Source organism: Protopterus annectens, chromosome 7.part0 (genome assembly GCF_019279795.1).
Source record: "Protopterus annectens isolate FY-2018-M chromosome 7.part0, PAN1.0, whole genome shotgun sequence".
In the NCBI taxonomy this organism is placed as follows: Eukaryota; Metazoa; Chordata; order Ceratodontiformes; family Protopteridae; genus Protopterus; species Protopterus annectens.
This window is the reverse complement of record NC_056739.1, coordinates 1708936028-1708958411: the sequence shown is the minus strand read 5'-3', so window position 1 is coordinate 1708958411 and position 22384 is coordinate 1708936028. Positions and strand designations below refer to the sequence as shown.

General features: G+C 41.0%; 1 protein-coding gene across 1 annotated transcript in view; it reads left to right on the top strand.

Annotated features, from left to right (window-relative positions):
• ERCC3 (ERCC excision repair 3, TFIIH core complex helicase subunit) overlaps window positions 1-22384 on the top strand; it is a 476680-nt gene that overhangs the window by 55155 nt on the left and 399141 nt on the right. The window contains 1 exon segment of the mRNA XM_044078239.1: window positions 14636-14841. Within this exon segment, the coding sequence (XP_043934174.1) occupies window positions 14636-14841 (206 nt within the window).

The following is a 22384-nucleotide window of genomic DNA, read 5'->3' as shown; positions in this document are numbered from 1 at the left end:
CTTTAGCATCCTTGGCAACTTTCTTTTCGAAATTGGCTTTAGTTGACTTGATGAGGGCCCACAGTTTCTTACTAATGCTGATCAGGGATGATTCTTCTACTTGAGATTTGGCCTTTTTTGTATAAGTCTCCTCCTTCAATTGTATAGTTTGCTTATGGCCGGGGTCCACCAGACTGGTTTCTTCTTGCTTGAGGAAGGAGTCTTGGTTTTATTTGGGATAGCATGGTCCATGTAATCCTGAAGATGTATATAAAGTGCCTTGGTGTAGGATTCTGCATCCTGGATATCATTATCCTTCTGCAAGGGGAATAGTGAAGCTTTCCACTTAGCCTAGTATGAACCTATGAACCTATCTGCCCGAGGGCATTTATAAGCCTAGCCCATAGTTTTGTGGCTTTTGCCACCCCTTTAGTTTGAAGAAACTATGCCCATTATTTTGCTGTGCCTCTGTCAAGCAGTGACACTGAGGTAATCCCTGGGGTATATCTGTGATCTCCCATCCATTGGTCAAGATTACTCTTGAACAAGGCCAGCGAGGTGCTCTGCCTCACATGTACCGGGATTTTGTTCCACAGCATAGGGAGTCTTTGGGTGATGAATCTGTCCCTCCAGCACGTCCTATTAATAACCGTGTCAAGGTTTAAGTCTCCCGCCCTTGTAGTTCTGAGGGATCTAGATTTTTTGAGGTGAAGCATGTTCATCAAATCTGGGTTTGACATGGCCTTGTATGTCAGGCACAGGTCACCTCTGAGCAGCGGTGGCGACTGAATAGAGCTGGAGTTCTTTCAGTCGGGCAGCATAAGACATATTTTTGAGACCCTTTATCCTTTTGGTAAGGAACTTTTGGGGCCTTTCCAGCTGCTGCAAGTGTCGGGTCAGATACATTCCGAATGGGGCATTTTACTCAATCATTGGTCTGATGAGTGATGAGTATAGGGGGACGATGACCTCCCTTGATCTAGATGTGAATCTCTTCATGATCAGGTGGGCAATGTAGAAGGTCTTCCTAACTACTTTAGCAACGTGAGTGTCAAACGAAAGGTTACTGTCAACCTGGGTCCCCAGGTCCCTGATAACTTCTTCTGTGCTCAGTGGATTGCCACCTATATGGTAGCTAGGGGTAACCTTGTTTTAAGGGTATGACTATGCATTTCTTGGCGTTTAACTTTAGGCCATGGCTCTGGCACCAGTTATCCGTTTCTGTGAGACCCTTCTGAAGGATATCTGCGTCAGATGTGTTTTCGACTATGGCGCCCAGTTTGCAGTCATCTGCAAACTTTGTCAGCCATAACCCTCCTGTGTTTGCTTGTACTTCAGAAAAGTAGATGCCGAACAAGAGTGGGCCCAGGACTGAGCCCTGTGGGACACCACTTGTGACAGGCTTTGAGTCTGACATGGCGCCAGCAACTCTGACCCTGTGGGTTCTGTCACTTAGCCAGTTTGCAACCCATCTTGTGATGTATGGGTTTACATTTAAGCTGATGAGTTTTTCAATGATACCAGAGTGGGGTATTGTATCGAAGGCCTTTGCCAGGTCGAGGTAGGCTGTATGGACTGCCTTTCCCTCATCAATGGCTTTGGTGACTGTTTCGAAAAAGTCAGCCAAGTTTAAAAGGCATGATCTGCCTTTGACAAAGCCAAACTGGGTTGGATCCAAAGTCTGCAAGTTCCCTATGTCTTTATTTATGAGTTCCATTATGATCCTCTCCATGGCTTTGCAGATAAGGCTTGTCAAGCTAATGGGACGGTAATTTCCAGGGTCGGTGGAGGCACCGCCTTTGTGAAGTGGGACCACAGTCGCCGTGCGCCACTCCCTGGGTACATATCCTGAGGTGAGACTAAGATTAAACAGCTGTCCTAACTGCGGGTTTAATTCCTCATTGAGTTCATGGAGCACACAGCCGGGGACACCATCTGGTCCCATGGATGCTGTGTTTTTTGCCTTGGAGAGAGCAGTTCTCACCTGGGCGTTAGAGATGTTTGGGGGGCTACAATCCTTTGGTATAGATATCTCTCCTTTTGAGGGGGGGGAGAAGTTTGCACTGAACCTGTCAGCCAGTATGTTGGCAATGTCTGTAGGATCAGTAATCTTCACATCATTTTGAACTAATTCTGAGCATATCTGGGAGTTTCCTCCCAGGTTTCTAACATAGCTAAAGAAGGCCTTATGATTGTCTTTTGAGTCCTTAGCTATTTTTCTCTCAAAATTTGCTTTGGATGATTTTATGAGAGCTCTTAGCTTTTTACTTATAATGATCAAAGGTGTCTTACCTTTTAAGGATTTTGCTCTATCTTGTAGTAGCTTCCTCCTTTTGTTGTAGAGTTTGTTTATGGCTGGGGTCCACCAGACTGGACGCTTGCCTTTGGTACAAAGGGTCTTTGTTTTGCTTGGGATTGCCTGATCCATGCAGTCCTGTAGGTGCTGGTAGAAGGCATTTGTAAGTGATTCAGCGGTTTGAGTAATGTTTACCGCCGGCTCGGGGGCCTTAAAGGAGACCACACTAGTCTTTAGAAGTGTGAAGTCGGCTTTTGAGAAGTTCTTCACTGTGGTCTTTTTTATTTCAGGTGGGGGCGGGATGAGGACCTCCAGCGAGATTAGTTTGTGATCTGATCTCACCAGTGAGGGGTATACTTCCGGTGTTGAACATTGTGATCCCATGTTCGTGATGATGAGATCAAGTATGTTTTCTCCTCTTGTGGGGATGGTGACTAGTTGTTCCATGGCATTTGAGTTTATGAACTCCAGGAACCTTTGGGCTAGAGTGTTTGGGCTTGAGTAGTGATCCCAGTCTATATTAGGGTAATTGAAGTCACCTAGTATGATGGTGTTTGGAGATACATTTATCCCCTCCAGTGTTTTCAGGAAGGCCATGTGAGGTTCCTGAGTTTGCGAGGGTGGCCTGTAACATGCTACAAATTGCAGAGCAGTCTTGCCTATGGTTAATTGCACCTGGATGGTCTCCGATGCATCGTGCATTGCCACTAACCTTGAGGTGTGGGTGTCCTTGATGAATATGGATCCCCCCCCTCCTTTCTTGGAATTGTTCGGATTTTGGGGCCGGAACGCATGATATGAGGTAAAACCTGATAGTGCTGGGGTGCTCTCAGGAGCCTTGAACCAGGTTTCTGTCACAGCACAGACATCGATGTTCTCCATACTGAGAAGGGCCTCGAGTGCGTGCATCTTGAGATTGAGACTTCTGGCATTGAGCAGCATTACCCTTAGTTTTTTTCCTTTTTTGTGTTCTAGGGTGGTAGGTTTAGAATTTGAGCCTTGCCTAAAAAAGGCACTATGGGGGTGGCAAGAGTCTTTGCCAATATCCGGAATCCCAGGGTGACAGGTGCAAGCTGTCCCTCAGCGTGGCTTGTCCAGCATGTCATCCCAGGCAGACAGACATTGGATCCCCTTTGAATAACACCAGAGTTTAAGCCAATTGTTAAAGTTGATCATCTTATCTCTGTATTGTGGCATCATTCTTGGTGAAGGTAGGATACTGCTCAAGGTCAGGGTCATACCTGCCTGGGCTACATAATCAGAGAGCTCCTCAATGTCTCTTTTCATGTAGTCCAAGGAGGTATGTCTCAGGTAGTTTACACCAGCGTGGACAATGACTGAGTCGTACTTGTACCTGCTGTTGAGAGACCTGAGTGCTTGCGTTATGTGGCAGATTCTAGCGCCCGACAGGCAGCTTACTGTGACTTTCTCCTTATTCAGTCTAGTGAGCGGGACGTCAGAGACGCAAGTAGTTTGAAGTTTGCTTTGGAAAGGTTTTTTACGATGGTTTCTTTGACTGGGGGAGGTGGAGGGGTGAGGATGTCCAGGGTTATCAGTTTGTGGTCTGATCTGACCAGAAAGGGAGTGATAACGGGTGTGGTACAATGGGCGCCCATATTTGTGATGACTAAATCCAATATGTTGTCTCCTCTAGTGGGAGAACATACCAGTTGTTCAAGGGCATTTGAATTTATAAATTCTATAAACCACTGGGCATAGGAGTTAGAACTTTGGTAGTTCGCCCAAGTCTATACCAGGGTAGTTGAAATCACCCAAAATTATGGTGTTGGGTAGGACCTTTATATTTTCCAATGCCTCAAGGAATGCTGAGTGAGCATCGTGGGACATGGTGGGCGATCTATAACAGTCTAAGACTTGAAATGTGGTTTTGCCTGCTGATAGTTGCGCATGGATGATCTGTGGGGCATCATGCTGCGCCACTATCCTGGAGATGTGGGTATCCTTGATGAATATGGATACACCTCTGCCCTTTGTACTGTGATCTGGTAACTGAGGCCGGAAGGTATGATATGAATTGTAACCTGGTAGTGCTGGGATGCTCTCCGGAGCCTTGAACCAGTTTTCCATCACTGCACAAACATCGATTTTGTCCATACTGAGGAGTGCCTCGAGTGTGTGCATTTTGAGGTTGAGACTTCTGGCGTTGAGTAGCATTACCCTTAGTTTTTGGTTACCTGTGCTGGTTACAGAGGTTGGTTTGTCCTTTGAGCCTTGCCTAAAAAAGGCACTATGGGGACGGCAAGAGCCTTGGCCAGTATTCGAAAGCCTGGGGGTGATGTGCAAACCATCTCTGGCAAAACAGCGAGGCTGGTCTATCATGTCATCCTAGGCAGACAGACACTGGATCCCCTTAGAATGACACCAGAAGCTTAGCCAATTGTTGAAATTGATCATTTTGTCTTTGTATTGTGGTATCATTCTAGGTGAAGGTAGTATACTACTCAAGGTCAGGGTCATACCAACTTGTCTTGCGGACAATCGAGGGTCTTATGCTGTATTATAATAGTGCTGTCTAGGAGATTTGGAAAATAATAGTGCTGTCTAGGAGATTTGGACAAGTGCTGATTTGGGTTATGCAAGTGCTGCAATAAGAGCAGTTGATCTGAAGCACTTGAGTTGAGGCTTGCCTAGTTCTATGTGAAAATTTGCAGCGCAGACTTTGTGGAGCCAGAAATAGTATACCCCTGCTAACTGGTGCTGCTCTGTACGCAAGACCGTGCAAAAAGAGATTTGCAGGGTTTTAAGAGAGAGAGAGATCAAGGATGATGTGGCAGTTTTCTTGACGGCTTTAATGTCATTCTGTCTTTCTCACCGCTGCTAGGGTATTTGTTAATTCTTTGTGGTATGTTCTGCTGTATGTCAGAACCAATGACTTTCTCTCTAGCTTACCTCAACATCACAACCTTTAAGTCACACTTTGGCTGCTCAAAAGAGGTTTAAAAAAGCGAGACAGCATCTGTGTTATATTATTATAAAATGGTACAGTAACTCTTAACTCCCAAAGTTAAGGAGCTTATACATTTATGTGCGAGGAAGAAAAGTCTGCATATTAAGTGCTTTTGACAGTCAGTTTTTGATTTTTGTGTTGATGGTGTCTTTATCATAATGTTTGTGAGATCACTATATACACTTATGAAACCGTAATTATTGGCTGCCTACACAGTGCTCTGCTGCAGATTTGTATATGTATATGTATTTGTTTATGTTTGCATTTGTCAACTGGGAAAGGTCCAACTGGTTGCACTTAATTTTCAGTATTCTTAATTTAAAGCGTTATTATTTGACGTGCTTGGGAATATGGGGGGGGGGGGGTTGAAAAACAAAACACCCTAAATGTGTATAGTTTTGATCACATGTGGAGTTCTAATTGCTTTTGTGAGGCTTGATGAACATACAGCTAACCCCCATTCCCCTTTCTTCAGCATCTTATCCAAAAATAAAAGATCATCACCTCAACAACCCACACCAAACTGCTAGGTGTTGAAGTCGACAACTTGAAATTTGATTTGCATGTTGCCCAAACAATTAAAACAGTCCATAAGAAACTAGGCCTCCTATATATATATATATATATATATATATATATATATATATATATATATATATACATGTATATATATATATATATATATATATATATATATGTGTGTGTGTGTGTATATATATATATATATATATATATATATATATATATATATATATATATTTATACACACACACACACACCTTGTCAACTCTCTTATATGCCTCTCCCCAATACTAACAAACGTCTGTAAAACTGACCTTGCTAAACTTGAACCTTAATATTATGAAATTGCCAGATTTGCCACAGATGTCTCTTATACAAGACACATAACTGTACAACCCTTGCAAACAGTTAAAATGACTTGAACTTCCTCAGCTGCTATACTTAAATCAACTAATCTTTGCCCACAAAATCCTTCAATAACCAGATAAAATCCCTGCTCTTTCCAAAAACTCATACAGCCGTACACCACCTCTAGATCCTTCCGCTCTAGCATTAAACCCCTCCTAGACATCACCAAAGCAAACAATGCAGCTGGTGAATCACTTTTTTTCAAACTATATCCCAGAACCAACCTCATTAGCCATGTCATTTGACATTAGCGTCAAACTGCTCCTCATTACAATTTTAAAAAACATCTCACAAATACCTGGCTGTGTTCCTGCAACTCTCTAGGATAGCCCATTTCTCCTGCCCCTGTAACTAGAAATTTCCTTCAGAATTTTCTTTACTTTCTTTGCCTCTGTAACTAGAATTCTCTTTTGAATTATTTTGGTAGCACTATCAGTCTTAATCATAAGGAATAAGATATTCTCTCCATCTCTGAACTGATATAAGTACATTGTAAATGTAAATGTCAGTTGCTATAAGTACATTGTAAATGCAAATTTATGCTTCCCAGGAATTGCACTTGCCAAAATATTAAATTTTTTTTCTGAGAACTGTTATTATTTCTCCCATGTATTTGTTGTTTTGTATGGCTTCAGTAATGTATAACTGGAGCTTTTCTCCCCGGGCCTCCGCTGAAAAAGGACCTGTGTCCAGTTGGACTTTCCCAACAAATAACTTTTATTTTTTATTTATTTATTATTTTATGTACTCACCATAATGTTCCATCTGAGTTGTCACTCTTCATTTGTCTTCAACCTGTGGGTACTCTTATCAGGGACTGATCCAACTTGGCCACATTTCCTGCATCTGATCCAAGCTCCAAGCTCCTCCCCTACCCATAACGTCCCTGTTTCCCTCCTCCCTTCAGATTGAGTTTGCTGCTATCCATAACATCCCAACCTAACCCAAGACCTTATCCTATAACAATAGGTCTCCAGAAGCAAATGAAGAGCAGCAACTCAGATGGAACGTTATGATGAGTACATAACGTCTTTATCTGAAGTTGTTGTCTTCATTTGCTCTTCAACCTGTGGGCCCGAGTCCCCAGCCACCAAACACCTGGCAGGCCCTTATGGAAGGATATTCCGGAGCACGGTGAAGCCAAAGGATGCCCTGTTCCTGGATAGAATGTCAAACTTGTAGTGTGAAATGAAAGTATGTGAAAATGCACAAGTAGCCACAGAGCAAATGTTATTCAGTGAAACTCTGGACCAGAAGGCAGTTGAAATAGCCATAGTTCTAGTCGAATGCGCCTTAATATGATCTGGTGGGGTAAACCTCTAGCTGAATATGCCAGAAGAATACACTGAGAACTCCAACCAGCAGTGGTGACCGTTGATGCAGATTTCCCTAAAAAGGGCTTAGAATAGGAAACAGAGTTGGTCAGACTTACGTTTTTACTTGCATAGGACTAAATCTTTCTATAACTGTCTATGAACATCCAATAAGTGCAATTTGTGCTATCCCTTATTCTGAAAATTCGGACAGAAAACTATGAGATTAATTACAAGATTAATGTTTGATTCCAAAGCCACTTTGGGAAGGAAAACGGGGTTAGTGCGCAAAGACACCCTGTCCTTATGAAAGATCATATAAGGAGGTTCGACTGATAACGCCTGAAGTTCTGAAACCCTTTTGGCTGATGTAATGGCAATCAGGAAAGCTGTTTTTCATAGTAAGAACTGTAGATCCACCAAGGCTGCAGGTTTGAAAGGGAAGAAACAAGAGCTTGCAGAACCAGTGTAAGATCCCAAGGAGTGTTGGGTCCTTAATTGGTGGCCGAAGCAAAAAGGTACCCTTCAAAAAGGCTTCGCAGAGCTTAGAAGAAGCTAGGGAAGCCGTGTTGTCGCCTTCGTGAAAGTTAGATATAGCTGCCAGTTGGACCTTGATTGTGGAAGAACTGGCACCTTTATGAAAAATGTTTGCCAAAAATTCTAGAACCACTGGAATTGGAGCAGTAAAGGGATCTAGATCATGCTGAGATGCCCAAATAGAGAAACAATTCCACTTGCTGGAATAAACCTTCTGGTAGAAGATTTATGAGGTGCAACTAATATCTTTTTGACTGGTGAAGATAATCCGGGAGTCCTGACTATCATGGGACCTGGTGCAGCCAAGCGGTGAGCTTCAGACTGACCAGATCTGGTTGAGGAATCCCTGAGGGACTCGAGATGAGATCTGGAGCCAGATGTAATGTCCCGGGCAAACACACTACGTGAGACCACAGAGAAGGGAACTAGACTTGGCAAGGTCAGAATGAGGCAATGAGGATGACTGAGCTCCCCAGCCTGCAAGCTTTCTGAAGGAATTTTGGGATCAGAGGGCAAGAAGGATAAGCTACAGAAGACCGGAGGGCCAAGCATTAACCAAAGCATCTCTGGGAGCTTCCCCTGTGGTTGGTTCAGAGCGAAAAACTCTCTGCATTTCACGTTGGAAGGAGAGGCGAAGAGATCGCAGCAAGGCTGACCCCACTTCAAAAAGATCTGTTTTGCTACTGAAGGGTTCAGAGACCACTCGTAAGGCATCAGGATAGACCTGCTGAGGCTGTCCACTAGAATGTTGGACCTCCCCTTAATGTGCGTTGCCACCAGAATATGGCTGGTGGAGATCGTCCATTCCCACACACTCATGGCCTTGCGACACAGGGGATAAGACCTGGTTCCCCCTTGCTTGTTGATGTACCAGACTACAGACATATTGTCTGTCTTGATGGCAGTCGTCCCTAGAGGAAGATGAGCATGGAGAGCTTGCAAGGCTAGGAACACTACCCTCATCTCCAGGACGTTGATATGCAGTCAAGTCTCGTTGGTCTAGCAGGGACCAGTGAACTGCAAAGGTCCATTGAAGTACCCTCATGTGCAACTGGGCCATAGGCACGAGGGTGATCATGGCCACCATGGACCCCAATGCCTGTAAGACCAATTCTGCTGTCAGTGACTGAGCTTGAAGGATACACAAAGCATGTTTTAGGGACTGGAGGCTGTCTGAGGTTAGAAATACCTTGGTTTGAATTTTGTCTGACCGAGCTCCAATGAAGTCCAGAACTTGAACCGGAGACCATAGGGATTTGTTGAAATTGATGGTTATGCCCAACTGGTGGGTTGTTTAGAGAAGGGAATCCCTGACTTGACAAAGTCGATGCCTGGAAGAGGCAGAAAGGAGGCAATCATCCAGGTAGGGAAACACCTGGAAGCCCTGCAGGAGCAGGTGAGCCGCTACCACTGCCATCACTTTGGTGAACACCCTGGGGGCTGTAGTGAAACCAAAGGGTAGCACTCTGAACTGGTAATGATTGGCCCCCAGCCGGAAGTGGAGGAACCTCCTAGAGCGCCTGTCCATTTTGATGTGGTAGTATGCATCCTGAAGGTCAACCAAGCACATTGTCATTCTCTTGCAGGAAGGGCAGGAGCATGACCATCTGGAATTTTGTCTTGGCAACTGACAAGATTTAAGGTGGAAAGATCCAAAATGGGTCTAATGTCCCCCGTCGTCTTTAGCACTAAAAAGAATCTGGAATAGATGCCTAATCCGGACTGGTCTGGGGGATGATGGGCTGGATGACTCGCTTTTCTAGCAGCTTGGAGATTTCTAGTGCTGGCTCCTCCCTTTGCATGGGTGGAACATCCAGGAGGTGTCTGGAAGGGGGAGATTTTTTAATGAAGGGGAATGAATATCCTCTGGATATGATCTGCAACACCCAAAGATCATCTGTGATGGACTCCTAGACCATTGGGGTATAGCGAAAGTCTGCCCCTGATTGCCTCCAGAGACGGGCAGTCAGGCAGCCCCTCAGGGCTGCTGCACAGTTCTATCCGAGAGAGAATCTTGAGACTCCTGATTCCTCGGGTCCCTTCTGCCTCTGGGAGACATCTGTCAAATCCCCCCTCTTCCTCTGGGGGAAGGCGAGTCCTGAGCATCCTGGGAGAAGCCCTGAGATTTCCATTGCTACATCATCTTTGCTCCTCGCTGATTCCCTTAAAAGTTTCTAATTATTCTGGACTAGAGTGTCACGTACAAACTTTCAAAAGAGGGTGGAACCGTCATACGGGAGATTAATAAAGGACACCGAGAAGGCGCAGAGTTGGAGACAGGCATGACGCCTGATGGCAATGCCTGTCCTGGCAGCTGTAGCAGTGACCTCAGTAGCAAGAGAGAGAAGTCGCATAGAGGTGTTGGCAGTCGCATTGAGAGTGGCCATCCAAGAGGAGAAAACCTTTTTATCCCCACCGACATGGACCCAGGGGTAGACCCGGCGATCTCTTTGACTAGGTCTCTTCTAATTTACATGTGCCATGTAGTCTAGTGCACGTACCAAGAATGTTGCTGAAGCATACACCGAGCCGGAGCCAAACCTCCAGGCTCTGAAACTCCAAGCGGGCCACTCGGCTCTGAAAAACTCGAAGCTGACACCGTCAAGTCGGACCCGGTGCCGAGGCCATGGCTCTTAAGAGCTAGTCTGAGCCAAACTGCTCAGGGTAATGGCCAGCAACAAGGTACAAGGTACCATCAGTGCCGTCCTCTCAATGCCGAGAGTCCTCTGACCCGAATACTCCAAAACCAGGAGTCGGATCGGAGGAGGAGTGATCAGGACAGAGGGAGACTGCATGCACCCAGCCCCAGAGGGGAAGGGGCAGGCAAGACTTCCATCTGAATCTGTGTGTGGATAAATCTCTACATTATCCTCTCCACCTCGTCTTCGGTGAGGCTGCAGGTCGACCTGGAAGAGGAAGCCACTGACACCGGTCTAGAGAGCTGGTGAGGGGAAGCGGACTGTGGTGAGCGAACGTGGGACGATGCCTGCTCCGGGGAAAAACAAGTGGAACAGAGCCAGGGGGACCCGCACCGGCAGCTGGGTGGTATTTAGCTAACAGCTCTGCCTAGGCAGAGCAGTCAGGGGACCACTTCCTCGGTCTGTCTCGGTCCTTGTGTTTATGCTTCTCCCTGTCCCTGGTCCTCTTAGTGTGAGTTTGAGTCCCAGAGGCCGGGGCAGAGGAAGCAGAAGAGGTGGCCGAAGCCGTTGCAGCAGCAGGAGGCCCTTCAGAATGAGTTAATTCCTCCTGTCGATCAACGAGCAGTGATTAAACCTTGCGTAGATCGAACAGGAGGAATTGAGGTGAAGCACTCCTAAACAAACCACGCAGTGTGTGTGGCCATTAGCTGGGGAAAGCTGATGGCCACACTCCGTGCACTTCCTAAAACCCAGTTTGGGTGTCTCATGCATATAGATGGGAGACAATCTCATGCATATAGATGGAAAGAGAGAGGCCCAAACACTCACACACATACTCTAGGCAAGGAAAGTGAAGGGAAGGAAAAGCAGAAAAGTTTTTTTTTTTTATAAATTTATAAAACAAAACCGCCCAATGCCTGAGTGTTAAGTTAGAAAGAAAGACTGAAAAGTGACGAGGGGGATAGAAATGTGGGAAGATAAATAATTAGGACAAAAATTAAAAACTTGCCCAAAACAGTTGCTTAGAGCCCGGACCATGATGTGAACACTAGCCCGGCAAACAAGATCTGAAGGGAGGAGGGAGATGGGTATTATGGGTAGGGGAGGAGCTTGGAGCTCTGATCAGATGCTGGAAATCCGGCTGAGTTTGATCCGTCCTGGATCCGAGTATCAACAGGTTGAAGAGCAAGTGAAGACAACAACTTCAGATCATTTAGTTTAGTTCTGTAGAGCTTTGTTAATGGCAGTAAAGCTAGATTTCCTGAAACCAATTTTTTGAAAGGCTGAGAGAGATGTGATTAAGAAAAGATGTTTGTAAGTGGGCAAGATGCAAAGTTTTTGGTTTTACGGTTATGATGACAGCATTGCTTGGAATGGGCCATTTTAGGTGGTATAAATTTAAAACTTGGTCAAATTTGAGCAAGTGTGTGTGTGAGTGTATGTATGTATATATATATATATATATATATATATATATATATATATATACACACACACACATATATATATATATATATATATATATATATATATATATACACACACATATGTATGTGTGTGTGTGTGTATATATATATATATATATATATATATATATATATAGTTTTTTTTTTTCAAATCATTGATGACCTATCGTGAGTTATACAGTTTGATATGGAGAGTAGAGCCCCCTGTATTAGGCAAGTTAGAATAAATGATTCAGTGGTTTATTGTTTAGTTTGCCAGACTGAAACTGATCAACTCTCCAGAGGAGTTCCCAAGTTTCTGTTTCGCTTTCACAAACATGTTATCACATGCTACTTAATTTCAGTCCTACGCCGATAACCACACATAACAGATTTTTAATTTTAGCGAGTCACTGAGGATTTTTTTCCTTAGGACATGTAATTTTGAGTAACCTGGTGAGTTCGCATGACCAAGAATGAATAAGCATGACTTTTACTTCAGATGCAGTTAGTTTGAGATCAGAGTCATTTACTCAGTGTGGAAGCAAGAAAATGCTATGTGCAGTCTTGATCAGATGATCAGAATCAAATTTGCAGCATATAAGATGGTTGAATCATCCGTTTGTTGTATATGCTTAGTATGCTGACATTTTGCTCACAGGAACAGTGAACTGCAGGGATTCCTTTACCAGCCACAGAGTCACCCCTCCTGAAGTTTTCTTGGTTGAAAATATGAATTCCTTCTGTCTAACACTTTCTGTATTCATTGCCTTTACAGAGACATATTAGAGGTGGCAGTCTGAATGATGTGGGATGGTTGTTATTTTATGGTCTGCAGTAAGATGGCCTTTAAGAGGTCTAGATAGTATAGGCCTACATAGTTACTGATGTGAGGGTTCTCTCTAACAAATTCTGTGAAGTGGATGGCGCAGTGGAGTTGCAATTAGCATTGTCGCCTCAGAGCAAGAGGTTCTCCAGATTGATTCTTGGCGGGGTTCCTTCTTTGCAGAGTCGGTACGTCCTCTCTACATTCGTGTGGGTTTCCTCCACATGCTCCAGTTTCCTCCCACGTTACAAAGACATGCGTCTGGAGCATTTCTCCCTGGGCCTTCGCTGAAAATTGGCTCGTTCCAAGTCGGACTTTCCCAGTAAACAAATGTTTAAATAAAGTACAGGAATATTGGCTGCATTCCATGGCCTCTGTAGAACAATCACTCCTGTGAAGTGGAACTAGATTGTGGCATGTTAGGTGGTACAAAAGTTGCTTATGGATACCATTTTCTAATATTTTTGCAAATTGTTATATTAAGGTGATTGGTCAAATATTTGTAAAAGCTACTGAGCTTTCTCCTTCTTGGAGAGGATATGTAGTTGAAGATTTCCATTTTATGAGATCATACTTTTTCATGAGTTAATGAGTACTGAAAATAGTGTTTTATGGCTTTCGCTGTGTAGTTTAGGTAGACTTGGCTGGGTTGTCCCATTGGCTGAAGTCAAGGAAGGTTTGAGATATTTCTGATCAAATGAAGAGAGGTAGAGGTGAAATATAGAAGGAGGTATATTAAGTGCGAGGATGACTCGTCAGTGTTGGTAGTGGGTAAGAATTGCTTTAGCTTGTATAGCTTTTGCGGATAGGTTGCCAAGTTCTGTGACAACCTTATTAGCTAGCATTTATGTCTGTGTTAACTATGCAGCTTTGCCATGATTTAGAAGTCGAGTATATTTTGTCTGAAATGTGCTGTGGATGTTGCCTTTATGTTTGTTAGATGTGGAAGTAAATTTGCTTGTTAAGAATGAGTTTTGACTTGACAAAATGTTACCGTTTTTTAATACACCCTAATGAAACTTAAAAACCTGAGTCAGTTTCAGCGAAAGTGCAGTTTCATGAAAATGCACTTTCGCGTTACTGGCATTACCAAAATATGTCTGGTGGTTCAGGGAGCTTGTAGAATAACAGGTAAGGTGTTATGTACTTATCTACGGTTATGTAGATCGAGGTACAGTGTTGATGAGGAAATGTACCCTTTCCCCACTGTAGTGCAGTATCGGAGTTAGTGTATATAATTAGTGTGTGTAATAGTGTATATAATTAGTGAGGCTTGCCCTCCTGCAGAAATGTGTTCTTTGGATTTGTTTTCATCTTTATGTGCTTCGGTAATGTCAGTTTCGCAAAAGTACGTTTTTGTGAAACCGCACTTTCACTGAAATGGACTCTGATTTTTGGGTTTCGGTAGGGTGTACTTTTGGTGAATGAAAGTAGACCCATTTAAATAGCGGTTTCAAGGACCAGGCTTTTCTAAATTTGACTTTTCTGCCTTTTTTTATCCCTTTTTGCTTATATTCAGCTGGTAAGATTCTGCATTGATAAGTCTTTAGAATTAGGCCTTGGAATATATCGTTTGAGAACGCTTGCTAAAAAGACCACTGTTATTTTTCTTTATGTAACAACAGTCGACATTTACTTTGTACTAAGCATAATGTGTTGTGGGTTTAATTTCAGTATCTTATGATTATATGTCTAACTTCAGATAAGAAGAAATTTAAGAAACGCCGCTATGATGAGGATGAAGATGAAGATGATGATACACAAGGTAATGATAATCAGCAGGCAGTTCCTTCTGCAGCCGGTAAGCAGGTTGAGGAATCTGGAACTAAAGTGGATGAATATGGAGCAAAGGACTACAGGAGTCTACTGGGGTTAAAGGGGGACCATACAGCAAGGCCACTTTGGGTGGTAAGTTTTCTTTTCAAATATTGTCATTGTGTTCATGTAACTGTTAACCTTAATCGCCAGTCACTGAATTTTTTTTTGCCATCTTATTGTAAAATACGGCAAATGACTGGTTTACTCTGGCAAAATAAGCATATATGTTTTTAATTTTGCTTTTGCACTTGTTATAAGCAAGCAATAATGCCCAACAGGATGTGTGCTGCTGTGTAAATAACTGCCACCCAAGGGTTTTATGAGGTGGTGTCAGACCTATTCATCGCTGGAAGGGCATTATTTACACAATAATATACACCCTGGAGGGCATTATTGCACTTAGAAAATAGGTTGTCTATAAAATTGTTGTGTTTTACTTGCTCACTTTATTCTTTTTATTACTGTTATTTTTTATGTGTTTTTGATGTAAAATAGCGCATCTGCTTAATATTTCAAACTTGCTGTAGTATACGTAAATGATATTGGAGGAAGCATTTTACAAACAAAATATAACACTTTTTTAAAAAAATATCTGGATATCTACTTTATTTTTTTGGTTCCTTACTCTGAAAATGTTTGGTTTGTTGACAGTCATTAGGGATTTAAATTACTAAATAATGACATACGTTTAAGTTTCAGACTTTTAATTCTTTTAGAAAATGCATCCTGTTATTTAAGCAACTTTGTAATTTTATAAGAACAGTAATTAAAATCTGTTCCTATGGCTGAGCCTTTGCTCCCCCTTTATTTTAGGCTTCATCCAGATTTCTTGAGTTAAGAGGCCAAGAGGTATGCAAACCTCTTTACTGCTGCTGCCAGTGGTCGATCAGTCTCACTTTTTCTCCCCAACACACACTTTGCACTTCAGAAAATGCATGCTAACTCAAATCCTATTATTCAAGCAACTTTATGATTTTATAACCACAAGATTTAAAATATGTTCCTATTTTGAACCTTTGTTCCTCTTTATCCAGACATCTTGAGCTAAGAGGTCGAGAGATATGCAAACCTCTTAACTGCTACTGCTGCCAGTGCTCAATTGCTTTCTCTCTCTCTCTCTCTCTCACACGCACACGCACACACACACACACACACACACACACACACACACACACACACACACACACGCACACACAGAACATAAGCACACATTTTTTTCTATTTCATTTTTTTATACTCGCTAAATAGTAAAAGTGCTGCTTAGCGGGTGAAAGTAATAGCTCCATCGATCTCTCTCTCTCTCTCTCTCTCTCCAACACACATACGTTCTCACACACAGACATAAGCACACACACACACGCACTTTTTTATTTTAATTTTCTTTATTTTATTCTCGCTAAACAGCAAAAGTGTTGCTTAGCGAGTGTAAAATAATGACTGCTACAAGCTCCATGGCAGTGGACTCATTTTGCAGCAGGCATTGCCTGTAGATTAACACCCTGCTGGAAAGCATTCATTCTCCAGTCAGGATGTCAGTCTACAGGTTGCTCATTCTCTAAACAGGTTTATTACCCGCGCTCCCCGTTAGATACAAAATAGTTTGATGGGCTGTTTAATTTTACAGTTTAAGTACTTACTTGGGCTGATTGCTATCATTTTGTGGGAGTCCTGATCACTGAAGCCCAAACAGCACACATAGGTCAAACAAAAATAAGCAGTACTGACCCTGATTGTTAGTAAAGGTTGCCTGGCAGTGCAGTGTTGGTCTGCTGTTTGCATTGCAGTGTCTTGTTAACACAGAAACAGACCGTACAAAAAGACTGAACATCTCTGCCAAAGTTCCTTCTTTGTGTTTTACTAGAGAGAGTGCATTGTTTTCGGCAGTTCTGTTTGGAACTTGGATGAGTTGTGAGTTATGCATAAGAACATTTAAAGACCTCCCTATATAGTTGTAAATTCAGGAGAGTGTAGAGATGAACTGGATTTTTCCCTTCTCCTAATATGGACAAGAATTTAAACTGTATGCATATCATTATTATGTGGTTCACATATGGTTCTCTTATGGAAAATAGCTGCCTTTAATCTGAGATCAGACGGTGGCTCGGGGTGGGTGCAGTTTGCCATGTCCAGAAGTAAAGTCAAACCGTAAGTTTAAATAAAATAAATAACTGGCTGATGAGAAGAGAAAGGCAGACATCTGGATCAAAAATGCTGTTTGGTTACTTTATTAAGACAACATCACTGAAAATAACACTGGGAGTTGTGTTCTACAGTAAGTTACTTGCATCTCTTTTTGAAAGAGATTTTTCAAAATATTCTGCTTCTATATGCAGTTTAAGTATTTCTTTAGTTTGGAGTTTAAAGTGATTTTCCAATGTTAAGAAATACATGTGGACATTTGATGAGTTAGGTGTCCTGATACATTTTTACACTTGTCTGTAGTTATGTACTTGAGCTGTTTTTTAATAAAAGCCTCATAAACTTATTAAACCACATCCCAGATAAGATTAGCATTTTCTACTTGGGATAATGCGTTGTGTCCATAGACTTTAATTGGGCACCTTTGCTTATGTGCTGTGGTATGACTATGGATGCAACACACATTTTTCTTACACTGATGTCACTAAGATTAAAGTTTATTGCTCTTCCTTTGTCATGTCATTGTATGGAAACTATATTTTTAAAAGTTTTTTTTTCTTGTTGAAATATAACAATAAAATACTCCCTAATGGGTAAAGGTGCTGTTCAGCAGTTTTTGTACCACATGCTGTAATGCACAGGTAGGATTAGAAAATGTTTGAAAATCACTTAAGTGAGAGGTATGTACAGTAGTTACACAGTGGAACAGCTACATTACTTAATGACTGTGTAGAAATTTCAGTTTGCAAGTGCAGAAAATCTTAAATAGAAGCCCCAAGTTTGCTTATGAGTCGTTAGGATAAACAGATTCCTATCACAAAATCGAATGTTAAGAATGCCGAATACCGGAAGGACAAACTTGGTAGTTCGAAAGGTGAGAATGTCGAAGCCGTGGAAATCCAAATTCTTTCCCAGGGAAAGAATTCGGTTGGCCGTTTCTGCGGCTTCGGCATTTTCGGACCGGGTCAAGGCAAGTGTATGAACGGGTAGTGACTGACTTTAGGGTTAGGGCACGGGTCAGTTAAGTGTGCGATAGTGACGGACTTTAGGGTTAGGGCTGGATTAAAGATAGTGCATAGATAGTGGTGTATGTTATGTTTAGTGTAGGTTTTGAAGGTGTTTGGTGTGATTTTGTTATGTGTGTGTTTTTCGGAACAGCGAATCTTTTCCCTGGGAAAAGGTTTGCTGTTTTGATGTTATCCGAATTCGATCTTCCAAGTTCGAACTTATGGTGTTCGACATTTTGGAAGTTCGATTTCATGATATAGACCCGGATAAACAAACCAGACTATGTCTTCAGCTGATGTAATTTTGAAGGAGTAAGGAGTAAGATTTAAAAAGTGCCCTTATGATAGGGAGCTGTTCAAAATTGCATTAAACACTTCATATCACAAAGTTTTCTAGTTCACTAACTCTCATGAAATGGGCAGCTTGCCCAAATGTTATTCCTGTGTGTTAGAGGCAGAGATTTGGCAATCATTGTATCTCATTTTGTATTGAATCTATTTGAAGCTCCAGGTTTGAAGTTAGTCTTTCACTTCCAATGCTGAAGCTGTAGATTCTGACGCTCATACGTCACTGTGATCAAGCCATAAGTTTTGAAGTTTCTTTTTTACATGCTGGAGTCATAGGTTTCACAGTTCACATTTCATATTTGTCGAAGCTGCAGATTTCAAAATTTATATTGAACATTGTGTTGTGGTCAGAGATTTCAAAATGTGTACTTCCTGTACATACAGAAGCCACATGTTTTGAAGTTTGCACTTTTCCATCTGTGCAGTGTTTGCTGGATTTGAAGTTTATGCTTGTTGAAGCTACCAGTTTCACTTGTATTTGTATATCTTTGTGGATGACACGAGTATGATAGTCTATAAAGGTTCTTTGGAAGATAAGAGGGGGACTGTCTATTTATCCACTCAGTCTTTTGTAATGCTATCTTGTTGCCCAGTCTGCTTTCTGGAAAGACCCAAATTATGCAGGAAGGTTAAGATGCTTTTGGAAGCACAGTTTATGCAGTTTTTCTTTTGTTCACATACATACAGGAAAAAAACAGAGGTGATTTAAATATGAAAGAGGAAGTATTGACTCATTGAAGCTCTGTGTTTATCTTGTTGGTCCAACCTGTAGTTGTTTTAGAAGTTTCACTGGATCGTTGTCTTTCAGGAGATTGAAAGAAGACCACATTTAATGTGCTGTAAAACTAGAGTGAAGTTTCTGAAAGACAATATTTTTGGGTGGTATGAGAACAAATATTTAGTATTAAGACAGTTCTGGTATGAGTAACCAAAATGATGATTCAGATGGAAACTTTTTGGTAGAGAGAGGAATGAAATGGCAACAAAGTGGTTATGAGTGGACAGAGCTAAAAAAGGTATGTTCTAAGTATTTCTGCTGAGTGATTGTCAAAGAGATAGCAGGCCAGTAAAATGAGTAACAGATGTGTTCGTAGCTGATGCATAATGTACTTATTTTTGCACGTTTGTTGAATTCCCCAGTGGATACTTTCTTTTGATTTTCATTTCTGTTTTGTGTGAAACTATACACAATTTAAGCGTTCTTTTTTTCTCCTGGGGTTAAATGAACCCAGTAAGTAGTCTTGAGACAACTTTTGGCATTCGTAATATGTTAGGAGCTTCTGTCTTTCCATTATGATAATTACAGTAGATCTGTTGAGATCTTATTCCATGCACTGTCTTGTTCTCCATACTTGAGTGTGACATTCTGAGTACTGAGCAGTATAGTTTAAGAAAGAAAACTACTTTGAGTACTTTGTGTGGTAATGTGGCAGAATACATTTTCTGGAATGCTGATGGGTAGCAAACTTGCTTTAAATGTCCAACAAAAATGTTTAAGGGTGAGTCTGCATTTGTTTTGTAGAGAGCACTTAGAAACAGAAGTGTGTAAGATGGTCATGATGGTGCAAGTTTGATGAGGCCTTCACGCTTAGGAAGTTTACTTTATAAAGTAATAGCAGCGTTATGTAGAATACAAGTACATCCTAGCATAATCTTCCTTCTCTGCCAGTAACCCCTTACTACTACCAATCTACTATTATCTTTTTTTTGTGCTACCTCTATTGGAGCTTCTGTAGCAGTCAGCATTGTTACTCCCTTTTTACCTTTGTCCCTGATAATCTGCTGAATATTCAACATGAAATCCTTTCTTTGTCAAATTTACATGATCATTTCTGTCTTTACTTTTTATCTGTAGCTGTTAAGCCATTTACATTCCATGACAGCATTGACAGGAGTCATTATTATAGAAAGCCAATCACCAAAACCACAGGTACCAGGTGGGGTTAACCAAGCACTAGACACAAACCATGAGTCAAAGTGTGGAAGTAACAGCAGTTTATTCGACACATTAACACAACTCTCCCCACAGCGTTTTTGTCCACAAGACTTCTTCAGATGTAGCATTGAATAACTAACTGTTGCATCCTGTTGTATACCTCCTCATTCTAATTATGTAATTGTTTAATAGTTTAATCAATTAACAATTTAATACAAATACTTTTACTTTAAAAACATTTAAAATTGCTTAGAAACATATGCCATATCAGTAAAAACACACACACATAGGCATAATCGTAGTGTATAATAATAGTGTTAAATTATTAAATTGGTCACCACATTATTTATTATGCATATTTATATTTATGTTTATATCATATGCATATGTACATGTTTTCAGAATTTATTTTGTCTGTAGATTATGCCTATTTGTGCGTGTTTTTAGTGGTATGGCATATGTTTTTAAACAATTTTTTAAATGTTTTTTAAAGTAAAGTATTTGTATTAATTGATTAAACTATTAATTGATTAAACTATTAAACAGTTATGTAATTAGAATGGGGAGGTATGTAACAGGATGCAACAGTTAGTTATTCAGTGCTACATCTGAAGAAGTCTTGTGGCCGAAAACGCTGTGGGGAGAGTTGCGTTAATGTGTCGAATAAACTGCTGTTACTTCCACACTTTAGCTCATGGTTCATGTCTAGTGCTTGGTTAACCCCACCTGATTGTTTCCTGGTCATTTCGGGTACCTAACCTCACTGTGCTTGAGTGGTTATTATAGAAAGCTGTTACTCCCACCTGTTATATATGCCAGTTCTTTTGAGTGTGTATTTCCAACCTTTAGGTTATAAGCACACACTAATGTTGGAAGGCTGATTGTCTTCTGCAGTCGCTTCTTCTCATCTCCATTTGAACCAGTGCCACATTTTCAAGACTTTTTGTTGCAATGAAAACATCTAAGAAAAAAAAATAGATTTTTCAGAACCCTTTCCTATTTTAATTAAAACAAACACTAAAAACTATGTACATTTTCAAAACACAAAATGGACCCCTCCAGAATTAGGAGTAGTTGCCCCTACTAGACAGCTGAACCAACGGGCATTACTTATTCCAAAATGGAGGTTACCTATACTAAAGCATATGTTACACCTTGTGCTCCCACTTACACTGATGCTGTTTGTTCTTTTGTTATCTCTTTTCCCCTCCCTCGTGTGAAACAAATACTTGCATGCTTTTGGTAAACATTAACTTTTAGCCCTAAGAAAAAGTGCACTGGCTACATTTAAATAAAATTGTGCAGTATTATATTGATGCATTAAATAAAGTATTAAGGCTGCTGGGGAAACAACTACTTAGATATCTTATTCACTTTCCAGTGTTTCAGACATCCTTTATTCTTACCTGTAGTGGTCAAAATGAAACCTTTTTCCTTCTCTTATTTCTAAATAAACACTTAATATTAATTATGTTGTTTAATCCTGGAAATTTGTCAGCTCCTAATTTTAAGGAAAATTCTTGACCTATATATAGGTAGGAAATATTTGTTGTTTGTGGTAGGATAGAAATTGTAAAGTATGGTTATTATTAATAAAGTTTTTTAACATGAAAAGGTTTTTTGACATGCTTAAACGTATACATAAACATTTATAGAATCGATCGTTTTATATTAGGATTATTAAGCATGTGACCGAGTTGTAGTTTTTCATTGGTTGTTAGTTTGTATATAATGAGTGTCTTTTAATTGGTGTTTATTCTGAAGAAGTCAGTTTTGGTAAGACAAAAGTGAAGAATAAACCTGTGATACTCTAATATTGTGTTCTTGGTCCTTCCACTACCTGCCAAGTAGTAGTGTGTTTTTTTTTCATATTGATTATTTCTCACTGAACTGCCTGTATATGTATACCTTTAAATGTTAATTACATTTCATGTTTACATCTGCATTTCTCTCAGCACAGTGAGTTCAGAGCTTTCATGATTAATTGCTTGAAACTGCAGACAGCTTGTCTTCAAATCAAAGCAGTTGGTAATGAGAAAAAAATGCTAGTAACTCTGCAGATGTATGCAACAGTCTTTTGTAAATTTCACATGGAATATACTGCTCAGACTTCTCATGGTTAATTGTTTGTACCTTTAGACTTCATATCCCACTGAGAGCATTTGTTAATGGAAAACAAATGACTTGGCAAAATTAAGAGCAT